The 22,373-nt window shown below is 41.8% G+C and overlaps 1 protein-coding gene across 2 annotated transcripts in view; it reads left to right on the forward strand.

Annotated features, from left to right (window-relative positions):
- ska3 (spindle and kinetochore associated complex subunit 3) overlaps nucleotides 1–22,373 on the forward strand; it is a 93,297-nt gene that overhangs the window by 23,088 nt on the left and 47,836 nt on the right. The window contains exons 2-5 of one of the 2 annotated variants that reach the window (XM_068033644.1): nucleotides 6,061–6,096; nucleotides 8,373–8,488; nucleotides 10,169–10,233; nucleotides 15,960–16,125. In XM_068033644.1, the coding sequence (XP_067889745.1) occupies nucleotides 8,389–8,488; nucleotides 10,169–10,233; nucleotides 15,960–16,125 (331 nt within the window). In that variant the 5' untranslated portion in view covers nucleotides 6,061–6,096; nucleotides 8,373–8,388. The remainder of the gene's footprint in view (nucleotides 1–6,060; nucleotides 6,097–8,372; nucleotides 8,489–10,168; nucleotides 10,234–15,959; nucleotides 16,126–22,373) is intronic. The other variant, XM_068033643.1, reaches the window with a different exon arrangement.

The following is a 22,373-nucleotide window of genomic DNA, read 5'->3' on the forward strand; positions in this document are numbered from 1 at the left end:
AGTAATGCACTGTTAATTCAGTCCCACTACTCCACAGGTCATAGCATATTAGTAAAGTTTCCCATCTACTGGAAAAATTGCCAAATTAAACACACTATTTGTTCCCCAGAATAAAGCACACCAAACCAGGTTTCTTTAAACAACAAAATTAACTATTTATTAATAAACTAAGTCTTAAACAATAATGAGATAACTCTATATGTGAAAGGATTCTTTTCAAACTATTTATTCTTCTTAACCCTCATGCACACATACATTTTTTTTTAAACGGTTTAACGGTTTTAAAAGGATGTTTTCAGATTACAACTGTTTCTTAGGAATAATAAAATAATTAGGTTGTCATGTTCTGGTAGGATATTTCCAAGTTCCAGGAATATTTCCTGCATGTGTAGTAACCCGAGCAATGGCTAAATAAGTTTCCTGGTTGGAGGTAAAATTGGCACCACAAACAGATAGCCGAGTATCTGAAACTTTCCTTAGGGATCTAGATAATCCAAATGAGAGGTTTAGCAAGTATTCTTTAATCACGGAACAACAAACTGACCCAGAATTACACAGAATAGCACAGTCGGCTCTGACAGAAGCCGAGTCGAAAGGAGTTCCAAAAGGTTATTTATTTAGAAGACGGGTCCGAGGAGGAATTGGAGACCGCCTCATAGGCCTGCGGATGAAGACTGGAAAGTTGTTCAGGTAGTGGTAGCACCTATATATCGCCAGGAATTATTAAGGTTAGCAAATGACATTCCTCTAGCAGGGCACATGGGGATCCGGAAGATCAAATCACGTATAAGTCAACATTATTACTGGCCAGGCCTTACAAAGGGCATAAGGTAGTTTTTTTAGGGCATGCCATTCTTGCCAAATGGCAGGAAAACCACAACCTACCATAAAGCTGGTACCTCTAATTCCCATACCAGTTATTGAGGAACCATTTAGTAGGGTATTGGTAGACTGTGTAGGACCCTTGCCAAAAACAAAAGCAGGACATCAAGATATATTCACTATCATGGATATGGCTACTCAATTTTCAGAGGCCATTCCCTTGAGGACAATTACTGCTAAAGTAGTAGTAGAGAAGTTAACCCAATTCTTTACGAGATATGGATTACCAATTGAAGTTCAATCGAATCAAGGTTCTAATTTCATGTCTAAGATATTTCAAGAAGTCATGGGTAATTTGAGTAGCAAACAGTTAAAATCTTTGGCATATCACCCACAGACACAGGGAGCTTTAGAGAGGTACCATCAAAATCTCAAAACAATGATTAGAGAATTTTAGCTTCTTCCACATCACCCTCTGACTTGCTAGCATCTTCCAATTTCAAATATTGGGCTATTACGTCAATAATCTCTGCTTTTCTAGCACCTGATTTCAATTCTAACCCCAATTGTTCTGCCAATTCTTTCAATTTAACCTTAGTCAAAGTTGTCAAGTCACTGAGGGTCACATATCCTCCTTTCACAGAAAACTACTGCAACTGCTAATGCCATTCCAACGGTTTCGCCTTTACCCTATTGGACAAGAAACCTGGTTCCTTTATTTTCTTTCAGTTATTTATTTCCCTTACAATTAACGTAATTAACATTGGATTTGAATCCCGACAAGAGTCCCCAGTTAATATGTTATGACCAAGGCAGGAGAAATGCACTGTTAATTCAGTCCCACTACTCCACAGGTCATAGCATATTAGTAAAGTTTCCCACCTACCAGAAAAATAGCCAAATTAAACACTCGATTTGTCCTCCAGAATAAAGCACACCAAACCATATTTATTTAAACAACAACAAAATTAACTATTTATTAATAAACTAAGTCTTAAACAATAATGAGATAACTCTATATGTGAAAGGATTCTTTTCAAACTTCTTATTCTTCCTAACCCTCATGCATGCATACATACATTTTTAAAAAAGTTAACTGGTTAATGAACAGTCTGTGATGGGTCAGCATTCAAGGCAAAATCAGTAAATCTCAGTCAATCTCAAAAGCAGTAATTCTGAGGATTACTCCCAGTCCCATGTGCGAGCAAGCACAGGAATAGTAGAATTGAGCGATTGCACATGTCGCTGGAGAACTGGTGTAGGAGGGAGGGCATCAGATTTCTCAGACATTAAAACCGGTTCTGGGGTAGGTGGGACCTGTACAAGATGGATGGGCTGCATCTTAGCAGGACTGGGACGAATATCCTCGCAGGGAGATTTGCTCGTGCTGTTGGGGAGGGTTTAAACTAAATTGTCAGGGGGATGGGAACCTGAGAACATAGAACATAGAACATACAGCACAGAACAGGCCCTTCGGCCCACAATGTTGTGCCGATCCTTTGTCCTCTGTCAAGGACAATTTAATCTATACCCCATCATTCTCCTTTATCCATATACCTATCCAAAAGCCTTTTGAAAGTCCCTAAAGTTTCTGACTCAACAACTTCCCCGGGCAAGGCATTCCATGCCTCGACCACTCTCTGGGTAAAGAACCTTCCCCTGACATCCCCCTTATATCTCCCACCCTTCACCTTAAATTTATGACCCCTTGTAACGCTTTGCTCCACCCGGGGAAAAAGTTTCTGACTGTCTACCCTATCTATTCCCCTGATCATCTTATAAACCTCTATCATGTCACCCCTCATCCTTCTCCTTTCTAATGAGAAGAGGCCTAGAATGTTCAGCCTTTCCTCGTAAGACTTATTCTCCATTCCAGGCAACATCCTGGTAAATCTCCTCTGCACCCTCTCCAAGGCTTCCACATCCTTCCTAAAATGAGGCGACCAGAACTGCACACAGTACTCCAAATGAGGCCTTACCAAGGTCCTGTACAGCTGCATCATCACCTCACGGCTCTTAAATTCAATCCCTCTGCTAATGAACGCTAACACCCCATATGCCTTCTTCACAGCCCTATCCACTTGAGTTGCAACTTTCAATGATCTATGCACATAGACCCCAAGGTCTCTCTGCTCCTCCACATGCCCAAGAACCCTACCGTTAACCCAGTATTTTGCATTCATGTTTGTCCTTCCAAAATGGACGACCTCACACTTTTCAGGGTTAAACTCCATCTGCCACTTTTCAGCCCAGCACTGCAACCTATCCAAGTCCCTTTGCAGACGACAATAGCCCTCCTCGGTATCCACAACTCCACCAACCTTTGTATCATCTGCAAATTTACTGACCCACCCTTCGACTTCCTCATCCAAGTCGTTAATAAAAATCACAAACAGGAGAGGACCCAGAACTGATCCCTGCGGCACGCCACTGGTAACTGGGCTCCAGGCTGAGTATTTACCATCTAAGACCACTCTCTGCCTTCTATCAGTTAGCCAATTCTTAATCCAACTGGCCACATTCCCCACTATCCCATGCCTCCTGACTTTCTCCATAAGTCTACCATGGGGGACCTTATCAAATGCCTTACTAAAATCCATGTACACCACATCCACTGGTTTACCCTCATCCACTTGCTTGGTCACCTGCTCAAAGAATTCAATCAGGCTTGTGAGGCAAGACCTACCCCTCACAAAACCGTGCTGACTGTCCCGAATCAAGCAGTGTCTTTCCAGATGCTCAGAAATCCTATCCCTCAGCACCTTTTCCATCAACTTGCCTACCACCGAAGTAAGACTAACTGGCCTGTAATTCCCAGGGTTGTTCCTATTCCCTTTCTTGAACAGGGGCACAACATTTGCCACCCTCCAATCACCTGGTACCACCCCCGTCAGCAGAGAAGATGAAAAGATCATTGCCAGCGGCTCTGCAATTTCATCCCTTGCTTCCCATAACATCCTTGGATATACCCCGTCAGGCCCGGGAGACTTGTCTATCTTCAAGTTATTCAAAAACCCCAACACATCTTCCCTCCTAACGAGCACTTCCTCGAGCTTACCAGTCTGTTTCACACCGTCCTCTTCAGTAATACACCCCTTCTCATTCGTAAATACCGAAGAGAAGTACTCATTCAAAACCTCACTTATCTCTTCCGGCTCAACACACAGTCTCCCGCTATTGTCCTTGACCGGACCTATGGTCCCCCTAGTCATCCTCATATTTCTGACATACGCGTAAAAGGCCTTGGGGTTTTCTTTTATCCTACCCGCCAAGCATTTTTCATGCCCTCTCTTAGCTCTCCTAATCCCTTTCTTCAGATCCTTCCTGGCCATCTTGTATCCCTCCAGAGCTATGCCTGTGCCCTTTTTCCTCAACTTTATATACGCATCCTTCTTCTTCCTAACAAGACTCTCAACCTCTCTTGTCAACCACGGTTCCCTCACATGACCATCCCTTCCCTGTCTGACAGGGACATGCTTATCAATGGCCCCTACTATCTGCTCCTTGAAAAAGTTCCACATTTCGACCGTGCCCTTCCCTGCCAGCATATGCTCCCAACTTATGCTCCTCAGTTCCTGCCTGACAGCATCATATCTACCCTTCCCCCAATTGTAAACCTTGCCCTGTTGCACATACCTATCCCTCTCCATTACCACAGTGAATGCTACAGAATTGTGATCACTATCTCCAAAGTGCTCGCCCACCAACAGCTCTATCACTTGCCCTGGTTCATTACCTAGTACCAAATCCAATATTGCCTCCCCTCTGGTCGGGCAGTCTACATACTGAGTCAGAAAAGCTTCCTGGACATACTGCACAAACACTACCCCATCCAAACTATTCGATCTAAAGAGTTGCCAATCAATATTTGGGAAGTTGAAATCCCCCATAATTACTACCCTGTGACTTCTGCTCCTTTCCAAAATCTGTTTCCCAATCTGCTCTTCCACCTCCCTGCTGCTATTGGGGGGCCTATAGAAAACTTATTGGGGGGCCTATAGAGCTTAGATTAGAGGGAAGCAAAACTGGTAACTTGACTGGGGTGTGGGAACCAGGAGCAAATATCATGGAGGAATACCAAGGTGCACAGAATACTGGGAGAGATAGAGCGCACTAGAGTAGGGAATAGTAAGTTATTATGTGGGGTCAGAGTAAGGGCGAAAGTAATTAAGTTTGAATCAGGGTTAATGTGCATGTATGTGAATGCACGGAGTGTGGTACAGGTGCAGATTGCCATGTGGAAATATGATGTTCTGGCTATAACAGAGACCTGGCTCAAAGAAGGGCAGGACTAGGTGTTAAATATTCCTGGATACAAGATGTTCAGGAAAAATAGGAAAGGGAAGAAAGGGGGAGGGATGGCAGTATTGATTAAGGAGAGCATTGCAGTTCTGGAGAAAAAGGATGTCCCAGAGGGATCAAGGACAGAATCAATTTGGCTAGAGCTAAGGAACAAAAAAAGTGTGATTACATTGCTCGGTGTCGTCTATAGGGCACCAGCTGGTGGGATAGTGGTAGTATAAAGGGCAGTGAAGGGCAAGAGTTCCAAGAGTGTGTTGAGGAAAATTTTCTACAACAGTATGTTGTTAGTCCAAGGAGAAAGGAGGCACTGCTAGACCTGGTTCTTGGGAATGAGGTGATCCAAGCGGATAAAGTAGCTGTGGGAGAGCATTAATGGGATCGTGATCATTGTATCATAAGGTTTAGACTGACAATGGAAAAGGCCAAAGAGCAATTCAGGGTAAGAATAATTAACTGGGAGAAGGCCAACTTCAATGGGGTAAGAATGGAGCTGGGGCAAATAAATTGGAGTCGAAAGCTGGTAGATGAATAATGGGCTACCTTCAAAGAAGAGATAGTTCAGGCACAGTCAAGGTATGTTCCCTTGAAGGGGAAAAGTAGGGCAAACAAATCCAGAGCTCCCTGGATGACAAAAGAGGTTGAGATTAAGATAACGAAGAAAATGTGTGCTTATGACATGCCAGGTAGAAAATACTATTGAGAACCAGGTTAAATATAGATAGTCCAGAGGGGAAGTGAGAAGCAAAGAGAGAGCGTGAAAAAAGACTGGCAGCTAACATTAAAGGAAATCCCAAAGTTTTCTATAGACATATAAACAGTAAAAGGGTTGTAAAAGGAGTAGTGGGGCCAATTAGGGACCACAAAGAGGATTTACACATGGAGACAGAGGACATAGCTGAGATATTAAATGAATAGTTTGTATCTGTTTTTACCAAGGAAGAAGATATAACCCAGGCAATGTTGAAAGAGGAGGTAAGTCAGACACTAGAGGAGTTTAAAATTGATAGAGGATGTATTAGATATTAAGTCTGTACTTAAAGTGGATAAGGCACCAGGACCAGATGAGATGCATCCAAGGATACTGAGTGAAGTGAAGGTGGAAATCGCAGAGGCACTGGCCATAATTTTCCAATCTTCCTTAGACTCTGGGGTGTTGCCAGAGGACTGGAGAATTGTAAATGTTACACCCTTGTTCAAAAAAGGGTGTAAAGATAAGCCCAACAACTACAGTTCAGTCAGTTTAACTTCGGTGGTGGGAAAACATTTAGAAAAAATTATTCGGGACAAAATCAGTAGTCACAAGGACAAATGCAAGTTCATTAAGGAAAGCCAGCATGGATTTCTTGAGGGAAAACCATGTTTAACTAACTTGCTGGAGTTTTTTGAGGAGATAATAGAGTGTTGATGAGGGCAATGCTGTTGATGTGATGTACATGGACTTTCAAAAGGCATTTGATACAGTGCCACACAGCAGACTTGTGAGCAAACTTATAGTTATGGAATAAAAGGGACAGTAGTCACATGGATACAAAATTTGCTGAGTGACAGGAAACTCAGAGTAGTGGTTAATGGATGTTTTTCGGGCTGGAGGAAGGTTTGTAGTAGAGTTCCCCAGGGGTAAGTGTTGGGACCTTTGCTTTTCCTGATCTATATTAATGACCTCGACCTGGGTGTATAGGGCACAATTTCAAAGTTTGCAAATGGTACAAAACTTGGAAGATAGTGTAGTACTTCAAAAGGGCGTAGACAAGTTGGTGGAATGGGCAGACAGGTGGCAGCTGAAGTTCAATGCAGAGAAATGTAAACTGACTCATTTGGGTGGGAAGAACATGGAGAGACAATATAGAATAAAGGGTACAATTCTAGAGGGGGTGCAGGAGCAGAGGGACCTGGGTGTATATGCATAAGTTATTGAAGGTGGCGGTGCAGGTTGAAAGAGCAGTTAATAAAGCATACAGTATCCTGGGCTTTATTAATAGGAGAATAGAGTACAAGAGCAAGGAAGTTATATTGACTTTGTATAAGACACAAGTTTGGCCTCAGCTGGAGTATTGCTTCCAGTTGTGGGTGCGGCACTTTTGGAAAGACATGAGGGCATTGGAGAGAGTACAGAAAAGATTCAGAAGAATGGTTCCAGGGATGAGGAATTTCAGTTATGAAGATAGATTAGAGAAGTTAGGACTGTTTTCCTTGGAGAAGAGAAGGCTGAGAGGTGCTTTGATAGAGGTATTCAAAATCATGAGGGGTCTGGACAGAGTAGATAGAGAGAACCTGTTCCCACTTGTGAAATGATTGAGAACGAGAGGGCACAGATTTAAAGTATGTGGTAAGAGAAACAAAAGTGACATGAGGAAAACCTTTTTCATGCAGCAAGTGGTTAAGGTCTGGAATGTGCTGCCTGAGAACGTGGTGGAGGCAGGTTCAATTGAAGCATTCAAAAGGGAATTAGACTGTTATAGGAAAAGGAAGTATGTGCAGGGTCATGGGGAGAGGGCAGGGGAATGGAACTGAGTGAATTGCTCCTTCGGAGAGCCGGTGCAGACACGATGGGCCAAATGGCCTCCTTCTGCACTGTAATGATTCTTTGATGAATGAAGGGTGTAGGCAGAGAGAATGCCTCTAAGGGTGATGTGTCAGATGTTTAAGGGTCTGTGAACTGGGTTTAGAGTACATCTGAACTAAGGCAAGGAGGAGGTATGGGAAAGTAAAAGAGTAAATGTTGAAATAACTTTTGGAGAAGCAATTGATCTTGCTGGACTGTTGAAATCTAAATCTTAAATTTTCGTTTACTGAATTTATTAATTTGTGATGTATAAAAATGTATAAAGTGACAGCAACTTCCATGGTTATGAGGAATTTGTAGGTGCAGATCTGCATATTACTACCCCATATAACAGCATTCATACGATCCCTCAAGGAAGATGGTGCTTGAGTCTGTTTTTTGATGCAAAGAAAATTTCTTTCTATTGTGGAATTACTTTGCGTGTTCTTGAAGCAGAATTCTAACCAGCTTAAATGAATACTTAAGGATATAGTACTCAATATGCTGGGCTATTTAAATGGCATTGTATTTGAGTGTTTTGAAAAAAAATGTTGATGGCTGAATCCTTAAATGCAGATGGCAGCCTAGCCATAATGTTCCTGTGGTTACAACCAAAATAATTCTGGATTTCTATGTATCAAAAAGTTAAAGGTCTGATGCCATGCAAACTTGTTTTAAGCACATATTCTTTTTCCCCTTTTTGTAGTATATCCACAACTGAAATGGATGTAATAGCTAATTTCTTCACCAAGTTGAGAAACCTTGCTGTAAATTTGGAGAAAGAGACCAAATATCTGGATCGTGCTTTGAATAATGAGTCTGGTAAGCAGGTCAACTACCACTTTGATGCATTACGGTTTTAATGGGAAAGTAGTCTATTCTACTAAAATTATATGATACTCCTAAAAGTTATAAATGTCTGTCTGGCCAATTGTGCCTTAGTTGACCTTTTGAAAATGTTTTATAACTGCTAGTTAAAGGAAAGGAGATATTTTGCATAGAATTTCCCCCTCTGGTGTCATAAAACTCAGTCACTACCTCACAGCACTGTGATTGTACCTACAGCACATGGACTGCTGTGGTTCAAGAAGGTGGCTTGCCACCACCGTCTCGAGGGCAGTTAGGGATGGGTAGTGTATCCTGGAATAAAAACAGAAAGTGCTGAAAATACTCAGCAGGTCTAGCAGCATCTGTGGAGAGAGAAAAAGAGTTAAAGTTTCAGGTCTGTGACCTTTCATCAGAACTGGCAGAGGTTAAAAATGTAATCCGCTTTGAGCAAGTGAAAAGGGGAGGAGGAAAGAAGAACAAAAGGGAAGTTGTGTGATAGGGCAGAGGGCAGGAGAGATTAAATGACAAAGATATCACGGAGCAAAGGGAGTACTAATAGTTGTATTAAAAGACAAAGCATTAGTCCAGAGAGAGTGTTAATGGCAGAGTAATGAACAGCTCTGTCCAAAAGCGAAAACCTGAAAACAAGTTTAAGGCACATGGTTCAAAGAATAAAATTTTAAAAAGACAGCCATGCTCTGAAATTGTTGAACTCAATGTTGAGTCCAGAAGCTGTAGCGTGCCTAATTGGAAGATGTAGTGTTTTTCCTCGAGCTTGCATTGATGTTCACTGGAACGCTGCAGCAGGCCAAGGACAGAAATGTTGGCATGGGAGCAGGGTAGTCAATTAAAATGGTAATCAACTGGAAGCTTGGGGTCATGCTTGTGGACTGAGCGGAGGTGTTCCGCAAAGCGGTCATCCAATATGGATTTCATCTCCCCAATGTAGAGGCAACTGCATTGTGAGCAGCGAATACAGTGTACTAAATTGAAAGAAGTACAAGTAAATTGCTGCTTCACTTGGAAGGAGTGTTTGGGGCTTTGGATGGTGAGGAGAGAGGAGGTAAAAGGGCAGGTATTACACCTCCTGCAATTGCATGGGAAGGTGACGAAATGTCGGGAGTGATGAAAGACTGGACCAGGGTGTCGCAGAGGGAATGATTCCTTCGGAATGCTGACGGGAGGGGAAGGGAAGATGTGTTTCATGGTGGCATCATGCTGGAGGTGATGGACATGGCGGAGGATGATCCTTTGGCTGTGAAGGCTGGTGGTGTGGAAAGTGAGGTCAAGGGGAACCCTGTTGCGGTTCTGGGAGTGAGGGAGGGAAGGAGTGAGGGCAGAAATGTGGAAAATGAGGCAGACACAGTTGAGGGCCCTGTCAACCACAGTGGGGGGGCATCCTCAGTTGAGAAAAAAGGAAGACATATCAGAAGCGCTGTTGTTGAAGGTAACATCATCAGAACAGATGTATCAGAGACGGAGAAACTGGGTGAATGGAGTGGAGTTCTTACAGGGGACAGGGTGTGGGGAAGTGTAGTCGAGGTAGCTGTGGGAGTCGGGCTTATAATGAATATTATTTTTCTAATTTGGTGCATTGAATTATGGCTTCAGTTTTGAATTTACCCAACAAATCTGAAGAAGCCTAAACCTAACTTTTATTTCTACCACATGAAGATATTGAAGATGAAGCTCCAAAAAAGATCCTTCATGAGTTACATTCCGAAGTCAGAAATATTAAGGTAGAGTTTAAATTGTAGCTTTATGCATAACCATTGATTGGCTGCATGCAGTAAGCACTATTTCTAACTATTTTCCATAAAGCTCATCTGTTACATGTAAGACTATTTTCAACTTCATTTTTCCCCCAAATCTTTAAGCAGGCTTGCTAGGAGCTTAACATTTATTTTAAAATTCAATATCTTAATTACTGCTGTTAATTATTTGATCTCAATGGCTGCAGTTGTGATTCCTGCAAGTTGCAGAGTATGGTCAAGCTTTCAAAGGTGAAGAAATTTCAGAAACCTTTTAAGCTAACTGGTGTACATTCGTTTTAAGAAAACTGCAGGAATGTCAAATGTAAATACTGGTGCATTGGCTATTGTATTAATGTGCATTAATTTTCATATTTTATGTATTGGGTATCACATTGCTTAAAACAATGTAATTATTGTGAACACAGTCATTGCCTGTGGCCTAATTCAGTAGGAATTCCAATAGTTTCTGGAAACTGGAAAAAACCTCAGTTCTCATCCCATGCCATCTGAATTGATCACAATTCTATTTACTGCATTCTCACCCTGCAATTGCTTCACCCTTCCGAGAAGCATCTTTTTGAGTTTTAAAGCAATTTGATACTATTTGCTTCAGTGCTTTTCCCTAGCAACTTCATTACACGAGTCTTGACATTTGCACTTTTTAAAAAAAAGTTCCTCTAAATGTTCTTACTAATTGCTTAATTTTTAAATGTATCTCTGGCATTTGAATTTTTAGTTCCAGTGAATAACTTGCTTCAGTCAATTCATTAATAACTATCTGAAAGAATTGTTCAGTACATGGATGTACTGCCTTGTTTCATTGCTCAAGATATGTATTTTTTTGGGAGGGAGGAGCAGAGATGAGTGATCTACAATGCATGTACTCTGTGATGCATATGCTACTTACATCTCACTGAGAGAAACGACTATGGTATACTGGGGTACTATTTTTATGCAACTACTTGGAGAATTGCTGAGTTGACATAAAAGCATAGTTGTGCCGAACCTGTAACCTACTCTAAGATCAAACTAACTACCTACCCTTCATTCTACTATCATCCATGTACCTATCCAAGATTCGCTTAAATGTCCCTAATGTATCTGCTTCTACGACCACCGCTGGCAGCGCATTCCACGCACCCACCACTCTCTGTGTAAAGAACCTACCTCTGACATCTCCCCGAAACCTTCCTCCAATCACCTTAAAATTATGCCGCCTGGTGATAGCCCTTTCCACCCTGGGAAAAAGTCTCTGGCTATCCACTCTATCTATGCCTCTCATCATCTTGTACCCCTCTATCAAGTCACCTCTCATCCTTCTTTGCTCCAATGAGAAAAGCCCTAGCTCCCTCAATCTTTCTTCGTAAGACATGCCCTCCAGTCCAGGCAGCATCCTGGTAAATCTCCTCTGCACCCTCTCTAAAGCTTCCACATCTTTCCTATAATGAGGCGACCAGAACTGAACACAATATTCCAAGTGTGGTCGAACCAGGGCCTTATAGAGCTGCAGCATAACCTCGCGGCTCTTAAACTCAATCCCCCTGTTAATGAAAGCCAACACACCATACGCCTTCTTAACAACCCTATCAACTTGGGTGGCAACTTTGAGCGATTTATGGACATGGACCCCAAGATCCCTCTGTTCCTCCACACTACCAAGAATCCTGTCTTTAAGCCTGTATTCCGCACTCAAATTCGACCTTCCAAAATGAATCACTTCACACTTTTCCAGGTTGAACTCCATCTGCCACTTCTCAGCCCAGCTCTGCATCCTGTCAATGTCCCGTTGCAACCTACAACAGCCTTCCACACTATCCACAACTCCAGCAACCTTCGTGTCATCGGCAAACTTGCTAACCCAGCCTTCCACTTCCTCATCCAAGTCATTTATAAAAATGACAAAGAGCAGAGGTCCCAGAACAGATCCCTGCGGAACACCACTGGTCACCGAGCTCCATGCTGAATACTTTCCATCTACTACCACCCTCTGTCTTCTATGGGCCAGCCAATTTTGTATCCAGACAGCCAACTTCCCCTGTATCCCATGCCTCCTCACTTTCTGAATGAGCCTACCATGGGGAACCTTATCAAACGCCTTGCTAAAATCCATATACACCACATCCACTGCTCTTCCTTCATCAATGTGTTTTGTCACATCTTCAAAGAATTCAATAAGGCTTGTGAGGCATGACCTGCCCCTCACAAAGCCATGCTGACTGTCTCTAATCAAACCATGCTTTACCAAATAATCATAAATCCTTTCTCTCAGAATCCTCTCCAATAATTTGCCCACTACCGACGTAAAACTGACTGGTCTGTAATTCCCAGGGTTATCCCTATTCCCTTTCTTGAACAAGGGAACAACATTTGCCACCCTCCAGTCATCTGCTACTACTCCAGTGGACAGTGAGGACGCAACGATCATCACCAAAGGCGCAGCAATCTCTTCCCTCGCTTCCTGTAATATCCTTGGGTATATCCCGTCTGGCCCCGGGGACTTATCTGTCCTCGTATCATTCAAAATTTCCAGCACATCCTCCCTCTTAACATCAACCTGTTCGAGCATATCAGCCTGTTCCACGCTGTCCTCACAAATGACCAGGTCCCTCGCACTAGTGAATACTGAAGCAAAGTATTCATTTAGGACCTCCCCTACCTCCTCCGACTGCAGGCACAAGTTCCCTCCACTATCCCTGATCGGCCCTACCCTCACTCTGGCCATCCTCTTGTTCCTCACATAAGTGTAGAACGCCTTGGGATTTTCCTTAATCCTACCCGCCAAGACTTTTTCATGTCCCCTTCTAGCTCTCCTAAGTCCATTCTTCAGTTCCTTCCTGGCTACCTTGTAACCCTCTAGAGCCCTGTCTGATCCTTGCTTCCTCAACCTTAAGTAAGCTTCCTTCTTCCTCTTGACTAGCTGTTCCACATCTCTTGTCATCCAAGGTTCCTTCACCCTACCATCCCTTCCTTGCCTCATCGGGACAAACCTCATCGGGAAACCTTCCTGGACACACCTGACAAAAACTGCTCCATCCAAACTATTTGCACTAAGGAGGTTCCAATCAATACTAGGGAAGTTGAAGTCACCCATGATAACAACCCTGTTACTTCTGCACCTTTCCAAACTCTGCCTCCCAATCTGTTCCTCCGGCAGTCCAGCATTACTTTCTAAGATAAATGTTAGGAAATGTAATAAAGGTTCTAAAAAATAAAGGTTTCTTAAAAAGGAAGTGGGATACCATAAATGTCAAAATTTGAGTTCAACTGGTACATTTTACTTCTGTGGAGGATAGGGAGGAAGAAAGTTGTTGCTCTAGATCTAATGTGCATTAGAGGTTATTAATCTTGACTCTTAAAAGAAAATCCTTTGATTTAACCTTTAGTTGACAGTAAGACAGCCCTTACAAACATTTACGTCACTCTAGAAATGAAATAACTTTCTTTGTCAGGAAATCCCATTTGATGGGACTGTTGGCAGACAATATCTTTGTGTTTTCTGCTTTACAGCTTTTTCAACCAAATTAAGAAAGCGGCACATTTTACTTGAACCATTTCGTGGTTTCACCCAAAAAATCATTCCCATTCTTTCTGTCTATGCTGAAAACCTTTTGTTTCTCATGGACCAAAATGTTTGGGCCATCCTTTTCCAAACATTGCATCTCTACGTAGCTCACTATTGTTTGATTCATGCCTAGCCTCAATTTGGAGTGGTATGTAAAAGATGCTATCGTTTGAAAAATAAAGATGATCCTCCATGATAGTTAATCCTGCTTTTTTATAGAGAGTCACAGGCCAAGATTGAGTGGAGGGGACCTGGAATGATTAAACATTCTGGGTTTTGCTTGGTTACCTTTTGAGATTGTATAGTTGCAGTGACTGTCTTTAGAAGATTAGTCAGGGTATGTTCTGTGCAGTTTGCATAAGGAATGGATGTTTAAGAGTTATATGGCTTTTTTCTTCTTCTGTGCTTTTATAGATGTGCATCTACTTGAATCCATATCCTTGCTTTGCAATATTCCAATTGGCTAATTCATGAAATTACTTCACAACAATAATGCCATTTGTCATGAACAATTAAACAAAACTGCTGCGTTTCTTCGTGCTAAAATATAACCCTATTTCTGTGACAAATCTAGTAATGAATGCTTTGTTCCCAGACCATGATCAGACTTTTATTGTTATGCTGTATTTATTTTCAATTGCGCTTCCACAAGTGAAAAAGCACAAAAGAAAGACATAGAAATAATGGCTGTTTAGGACCTCTTTAACTTGATAAATCTATTGTTCAGTATGTAGCTGAGCCATGTGCGCTGCAGGTTTCAACCTTACCGAGTTAGCTGATCTTGGGTGGGGCAGCAGCAACTACTGCTGGCCTCAATGTCTGTAAGGAGTTTAAGCCAACTGGGTAGTGCTTGTCTGTGCATTGAGTGAAGATTGGATTCTAGAATGCTTCACATGGTGAAATAGTCTGCTGGTACTCGCTCTCTAAGCTTACATATAAACAATGGCCATTTTGGTAAGATACAAATAGACAGCCATCACCTCAGGAAGAATACTTAATTATGAGTTAATCACTTGGGATAGGAGAAGGGAGGTAGATTTGTTGCTAAGTAGTAAAGAAATGCAGTTGAGACAAAGTCATATTACCTTAGTGGGCCTAAAGTATTAAAAATGGTTTCATGTCTGGTGTTCTGCTTTCTTCCTTCACCACCACTCCACAACCCCCACTGCCCAAAAAAGAAATTTAGGACGAAGGGTCTGTGTGTGTGTTTTCTGCATACTAATTGCTAACTTTTAAAATCACTGCATCACATTAAATAAGACACCAGGCCACTGATGACTGTTTATCCCTTACATAGATGACATTTCCTGACATTTGGATTGCAGTTGCTGCTATCTGACCTAATTTTGTGCCAACATGTTTCTTTTTTTTTCCCTTAATAGTCTCCTGTGATAAAATTTGCAGTACTAATAATCTAGTTCAGTGTTGCATTTTTGTGTAACAGCAAATGGTAGAAGTTGGTAGTCTTGTAAAAGAACACTGCAGGATCCAGTGTTGGTTTATATTTCTTCTTTCTTCCTCTTTTCCTTCACCCCCCACCCTCAACCCCAGATTAAATTAATCATGCCCCAATATATCCATTTCTGCTTTATAATCATTGTTTCTCTCTGCTTTCCCTCCTCTCTTCTGCCCCCTCCCCCCCCCCCCCCATCCCCCATCAACATCTTATGCATATCTGGCAGTCTTGAGTTTTTTTAACATAAGTTACATTGCTCGTATGACCGATGTGCTGTTGATATTAAGGAATTAATTCCACCCTACTATAAAATAAAAGTTGCAGAATACTTTAAAGAGAAGTGTCCTAGATCGATAGTGGTGTTTTATTGTAAAAAGGAGAAAGTCACTTGCTGGATAAGTTCAAATATTTTGTGGGAACTGAGTTTTTAAATGGGCTCTCAATCAGACTGGCAAATTTGTGAAGTAAATGGGTGTCTTCTAGACTGAGTAAAGGACATCTCAAAATACAGATTTCTTAAAGGGTACTTCATATTAAAAATCATCTCAACAGTACACAGTAATACTTGGTTGGATTTGAAATGTGAGTGGCTAAATGTTTTAGGTGCTCTGTATCTCTTTGAAAGTCTATATATGGAGCTTCTGCATAATACAGTTCAAGATATCTCAGAACCTTTTTCCTTCCTTTTTAAAGGCAGGTGTTCAAAAAAAAATAGAAACCCTCGATACAGAAAGCAAAGATAATAGAGAATTAATTAGAGCCTTCCAGATACTGCAGCAAAAAAGTTGTGCAGAAATTGAAGAAATTGAAGAACACTTTCAGAATTATGGCTATGAACCCTTGCATAGAAAAGATGAAGGTATGTAAAGGGGAGGGAAGTAGGGAAAGTGAGTAGAGTTGTCCAGTAATTTACTGATTATTTTTAAAAGATCTTTAATTCAAAACCAAATGTGACTTGCTATATGGAACTTGGTATCTCCAGGAAAGGTGCAAGAATATGCTGATATAACTTGTATGAATGGTAAGAAACAGAAATGGAACTTACAGAACAAAATTTAATTACTTTTGTATGTAGTGACCGATTAATATTTTGTATGTACTGTATTAGTGACTTGGTTCAGCTGTTGTAAGCTCTTTCCCTCCTCTTCCTGCACCCCCAAACTCTAATCCATAACATTATAAACTAAATTGGGCTAACCTCCAAAATGTTTCAAACTGTGGACTTGATGTTTTATTCAATAAATCTATGGAATATATAGTGTTGCTTGAAACCTATATGTCAGAACAATAATGATTCAATTGCAATCATATAGAATTACTTCAGATGCTATTCTACTTTAAGTTAGCTTGTACCAGTGGCAAAAAATCACTGAGAATTGTTGAAAAATGATAGATTTATAGAACATAGTATTGATTTGGAAGTTTCAGAAGTGACCTGTTGTAATGTTCTTTCCCTCAAGGTAACTTTCTAAAGAATCCAGATTCCATGCCATGATCTTGCAGTCTGAAGACAGTTTTTCCATTTTACTGCAGTAAAACAGGCACAAAGCATCCAATAGGGTGGGTTGTGTGAGCGCACACATTCTGAGCCAGGAGTTACACCGTCCATCATATTGAAGCCATTGCCTTTGGTGCCCATCATAAACTCCATCCCCCCGCCTAGTCATTGATTCTGTCCCTCTCCCTGGCAGTTGTCTGAAGCTGAACCAAGCTGTTCGCAGCCAAGGTGAGCTTCCAGCCACATATCCACACCATCATTAAGACTGCCTATTTCTACCTTGTAACATTGCTTGACAGTGCCCGTACCTCAACTTATCTGCTGAAACACTCATTCCTACTTTGTTATCTCTAGATTTGTCTATTCCAACCCACTCCTGGTTGGCCTCCCACTTTCGACCCTCCATAAGCTTGAGGTCATCCAAAACTCTGCTGCCTGTGTCCTTACTTGCACCAAGTCCCATTTACCCGTAAGTTCATTGACCTAAATTGTCTCCCAGTTCAACAATGCCTCGATTTCAAAATGCTCATCCTTGTTTTCAAATCCCTCCACAGCCTCTCCCTGTCACTAATCTCCTGCACCTCTAAAACCCTCACATATCTGCGCTCCTCCAATTCTGGCCTTTTGAGCATCCCTGATTATAATCAGTCCTTCATTGGAGGCTGTGCCTTCAGCTGCCAAAACCCTGAGCTCTGCAATTCCCTTCCTATACCTCTCTGCCTCTCCCTCTCTTTCCTCATTTAAGAAAGTCCGTAAAACCTATCCCGTTGACCAAGTTTTTGGCCATTTACCCGAATATCTCAAATAAAAGCAAAATACTGCAGATGCTGGAAATCTGAAATAAAAACAAGAAATGCTGGAACCACTCAGCAGGTCTGGTAGCATCTGTGGAAAGAGAAGCAGAGTTAACGTTTCGGGTCAGTGACCCTTCTTCGGAACTGACAAAATAAAAATGTCAAAGGTTATAAGCAAGTGAGGTGGGGGTGGGGCAAGAGATAACAAAGGAGAAGGTGTAGATTGGACAAGGCCACATAGCTGACCAAAAGGTCATGGAGCAAAGGCAAACAATATGTTAATGGTGTGTTGAAAGACAAAGCATTAGTACAGAAAAGGTGTTAACAGACTGAATATTGAACAGCAGCAAGTGCAAACCTGAAAAAAACAGTGGGTAAGCAAACTGAACAAACTAAGATGAAATGAAATAAATGCAAAAAAAAGGTTGTAAAAAAGAAAAAACAACTAAAAATGAAAGTAAAATGGGGGGCTGTCATGCTCTGAAATTATTGAATTCAATGTTCAGTCCGGCAGGCTGTAGTGTGCCTAATCGGTAGATGAGATGCTGTTCCTCGAGCTTGCGTTGATGTTCACTGGAACACTGCAGCAAACCCAGGACAGAGACGTGAGCATGAGAGCAGGGGGGAGTGTTGAAATGTATTGAGAGGTCAATGGGAAAACAGGTGTACTCCTGCCCCCCCTCCCCCGCAAAAAAATAAATTCTAATCTGTTTGTAAAACCTTGCAGCAAAGTATGAAAATCAAGCCAACTGTGAAATGTCAAATTTAAAATATGCTACGAAATTGCAATCTCAGGCTTCTTAAACTACCCAACTTTCCCTCTTGTAACTCGTAACCCTTTTAGTTATAGTTTAGCTTTACATTCTATGTGTGAAAGATTTAACCACCACATCTTAAGAGTTAAGTACTTTTAAATGTTTAGCATTTTTCAGTATGTCCTGCCAGCATGTAAATAGTAAGTGGGTAGTAAGAGGAAGGGTGGGCCTATTTGGGACAAAGAGGATGATATATACCTAGAAGCGCAGGGCAAGGTTAGAATACTTAATGAGTACTTGGTATCAGTGATTACCAAAGAAGAGGATGCTGAAAAAATGTTGGTAGAACCGTGCATTGTAAAAGTAATGGATGGGTGAAAATTGATAGGCAGGAAGTATTGGAAAGACTGGCTATGATTAGAAGTGGATAAGTCGTTTGCACTCAGGTTGCTCAGGGAAGTGGGGTGGAGATAGTGGGAGGACTTGCCATAATCTTCCAATCATCCCTAGATATGGGGAAGCTGCCAGAAGACCGGAAAGTGGCAAATGTGACACCCATTTTCAAGAAAGGGTGTAAGGACATTCATAGTAATTACAGGCCAGCCAGTTTAACATTAGTGGTGGGTAAGGTTTTAGAAACAATAATCGGGAAAAAATCAACAGGTGCTTGGAGAGTTTGAATTAATTAAGGAGAGCTATCTCAGATTTGTAGAAGGCACATCGTATTTGACTAATTTAATTGAGTTTTTTGATGAATAACTCAGAAGGTTAATGAAGAGAATGCAGTGGATGTTGTCTGTATGGATTTTAAGAAAGCCTTTGACAAAGTACCTGATAAAAGGCTGAGGGTCAGTGTCAGCTTGGATAAAAAATTGGCTTTGTTACGGCCAGGTGAGGAGGGGATCTCAGGCTCCCCTTTCGCCCCTGCTCTTGTTTGACTGCGACAGGGTCAATCCATTTTTTTTTTTAGCACAGCGGTTGAAGTTACCACCTCAATAAACGCTTGTTTCTGTTCCTCTAATGTAGTTGCAAAAGATCCAATCAGACAGATTTTCTTGAGTTTGAACAAGGAAGATGTAAGTTGTTCACACTTAACACTCTAACCCAGTTAAAAATACGCTACACGTTCACGCACGCATTCACACAACAGTCACACACGGATTCACACAGGAGTCATACACATACACAAATAGATTACAGAGGGAAAACAGACTTGGTGGTTGAATTAAAGTCTGGAATGAATGGAATTTAAATACAGTCTGTGAGTCCAATAGTCCTCAGCTGAAATTGTATTCCTGAAGTTCTTGCTGGGCCACGTGGTGGGTTTGCTTCGTTCATGGCTCCTGAAGGCAGAAGAGGGGGTTGTTTCTCATCCCCTGGTTGCTGGCTGTGGCAGTGTGTAGGCTTGTGGGTTTCCCAGCCACAACCGGATCTTCTCTTAATAATTTCTGGGGAGGGGGAGAGAGGGCGCCTGCTTAGTTGATGGCTTTTCAGTTACTACTCTCTGCAGTCTGTATGACCAAGCTTACAGTTTCTTGAGAGCTGCTTAGGCAGTCACATGACTAACAAGCCCCTTTGTTTTTTAATGTGGTTTTTTTTCTGGAATCATCTCTAGATTCAAGGTGCTACATGCCTCAGGATGTCCAGTCACACTTGGAGGGGGGTTGGCTCTTTCAAAGTCAATGGGTGTAGATGGCCTTGACGACCGTGGTGAAACGGCCATTCTAGGTAATTCAATCAGAGAGCCAACCATTGTTCTGCCTAGGCCAGGTGAAACTTTTCATCTCCAATTTAATCTTTTGGTGTTTCAAATGTAAATTGCAGTGGCCATCTTGGCAGCCAGTTTTTTAAAAACTTACTTGTAGGATTTTTCCATTAAAAGTCCAATGTAAGGTTTTAACTGATTAAATTAATACTTCCCCTTTGGCATATAGTATTTTCATGATACTTCTGTACCATGCAGAATGAAATGCGACGTTAGGAGCATTTCATTAAAGGAGTGAAAAAGGAAAACACGCCTTCATTTTTCATTCACAATCAGATTCATCCATGTATCTTAGAATGGTCGCAGCTTTTTTTTCTTTGCAACAGCAATGCTGATTTAATTCCCTTTTCTCTTGGAGCCTGTCTGGGGTGGTTATGTATTGTCAAATGGGTTTAAAGTTTCTTTATCAGTTTGGGAATGTGCCTCTCAATAAACATGTGGTTATTAGGGAAGCTTGGGGTCTGCAAATTTCCAGTGTTATTTAAGGCCAGTTCTCCTACAGGTACAAGCTTGAACCCCTCAACTACGGTTTGTGCAACACGCGGTTTTAACCATTCAAGTTCCAGTACCTTGATAATTTCTCTCCCTATGGTGGTTTTGGGTAATAAATTGGCTTTCACAGAATTGTTACAGTGCCGAAGGAGGCCATTTAGCCCAATGTGTCCACATTGGCTCTCCGAAAAAGCAATTTACTCAGTTCCATCCTCCACTTTCTCCCCATAACCCTGCACATTCTTCCTTTTCATAGAACAGTCTAATTCCCTTTTGAATGCTTCATTTATTTATTTTTATTCATTTATTTAGAGATACAGCACTGAAACAGGCCCTTCGGCCCACTGAGTCTGTGCCGACCATCAACCACCCATTTATGCTAATCCTATATTAATCCCATTACCCTCTCACATCCCCACCTTCCCTCAATTCCCCTACCACCTACCTATACTGGGACAATTTATAATGGCCAATTTACCTATCAACCTACAAGTCTTTGGCTGTGGGAGGAAACCGGAGCACCCAGCGAAAACCCACACGGTCACAGGGAGAACTTGTAAATTCCGCACAGGCAATACCCAGAATCGAACCCGGGTCGCTGGAGCTATGAGGCTGTGGTGCTAACCACTGCGCCACTGTGCCGCCCCTTCAATTGAACCTGCCTCCACCACACTCTCAGGCAGTCCATTCCAGACCTTAACCACTTTCTGTGTGAAAACGTTTTTCCTCATGTCACTTTTGCTTCTCTTACTAAATACTTTAAATCTGTGCCCTTCTTCTCAATCCTTTCACAAGTGGGAACAATTTCTCTCCATCTACTCTGTCCAGACCGCTCATGATTTTGAATACCTCTATCAAATCACCCCTCAGCATTTTCTCCTCCAAGGAAAACGGTCCTAACTTCTCCAATCTATCTTCATAACTGAAATTCCTCATCCCTGGAACCATTCTCGTGAATCTTTTCTGTACTCTCTCCAATGGCCTCACGTCTTTCCTAAAATGCGCGCCCAGAACTGGACGCAAAACTCTAGCTGAGGCCAAACTAGTGTCTTATACAAGTTCAACATAACTTCCTTGCTCTTGTGCTCTATGCCCCTATTAATAAAGCCCAGGACACTGTATGCTTTATTAACCACTCTCTCAACCTGTCCTGCCACCTTCAATGACTTATGCATATATGCACCCAGGTCCCTCTGCTCCTGCACCCCCTTTAGAATTATACCCTTTATTTTATATTTTCTCTCCATGTTCTTCCTACCAAAATGAATCAGTTCACATTTCTCTGCTTTGAACTTCATCTGCCACCTGTCTGCCCATTCCACCAACTTGTCCTTTTGGAGTTCTACACTATTCTCCTCACAGTTCACAATGCTTCCAAGTTTTGTATCATCTGCAAACTTTGAAATTGTGCCCTGTACGCCAAGGTCTAGGTCACTAATATATATTAGGAAAGCAAGGGTCCCAACACTGACCCCAGGGGAACTCTACTACAAACCTTCCTCCAGCCCAAAAAACATCCATTAACCACTACTCTTTGTTTCCTGTCACTCAGCCAATTCCATATCCATGTTGCTACTGTCCCTTTTATTCCATGAGCTATAGGTTTGCTCACAAGTCTGTTGTGTGGCACTGTATCAAACGCCTTTTGAAAGTCCATGTACACCACATCAACAGCATTGCCCTCATCAACCCTCTCAGAAAATTCTGTTAGTTAAGTATGGTTTTCCCTTAAGAAATCCAGGCTGGCTTTCTTTAATTAACCCGCATTTGTCCATGTGACTATTAATTTTGTCCCAAATTATT

Source organism: Heterodontus francisci, chromosome 6 (assembly GCF_036365525.1).
Source record: "Heterodontus francisci isolate sHetFra1 chromosome 6, sHetFra1.hap1, whole genome shotgun sequence".
Classification (NCBI taxonomy): domain Eukaryota; kingdom Metazoa; phylum Chordata; class Chondrichthyes; order Heterodontiformes; family Heterodontidae; genus Heterodontus; species Heterodontus francisci.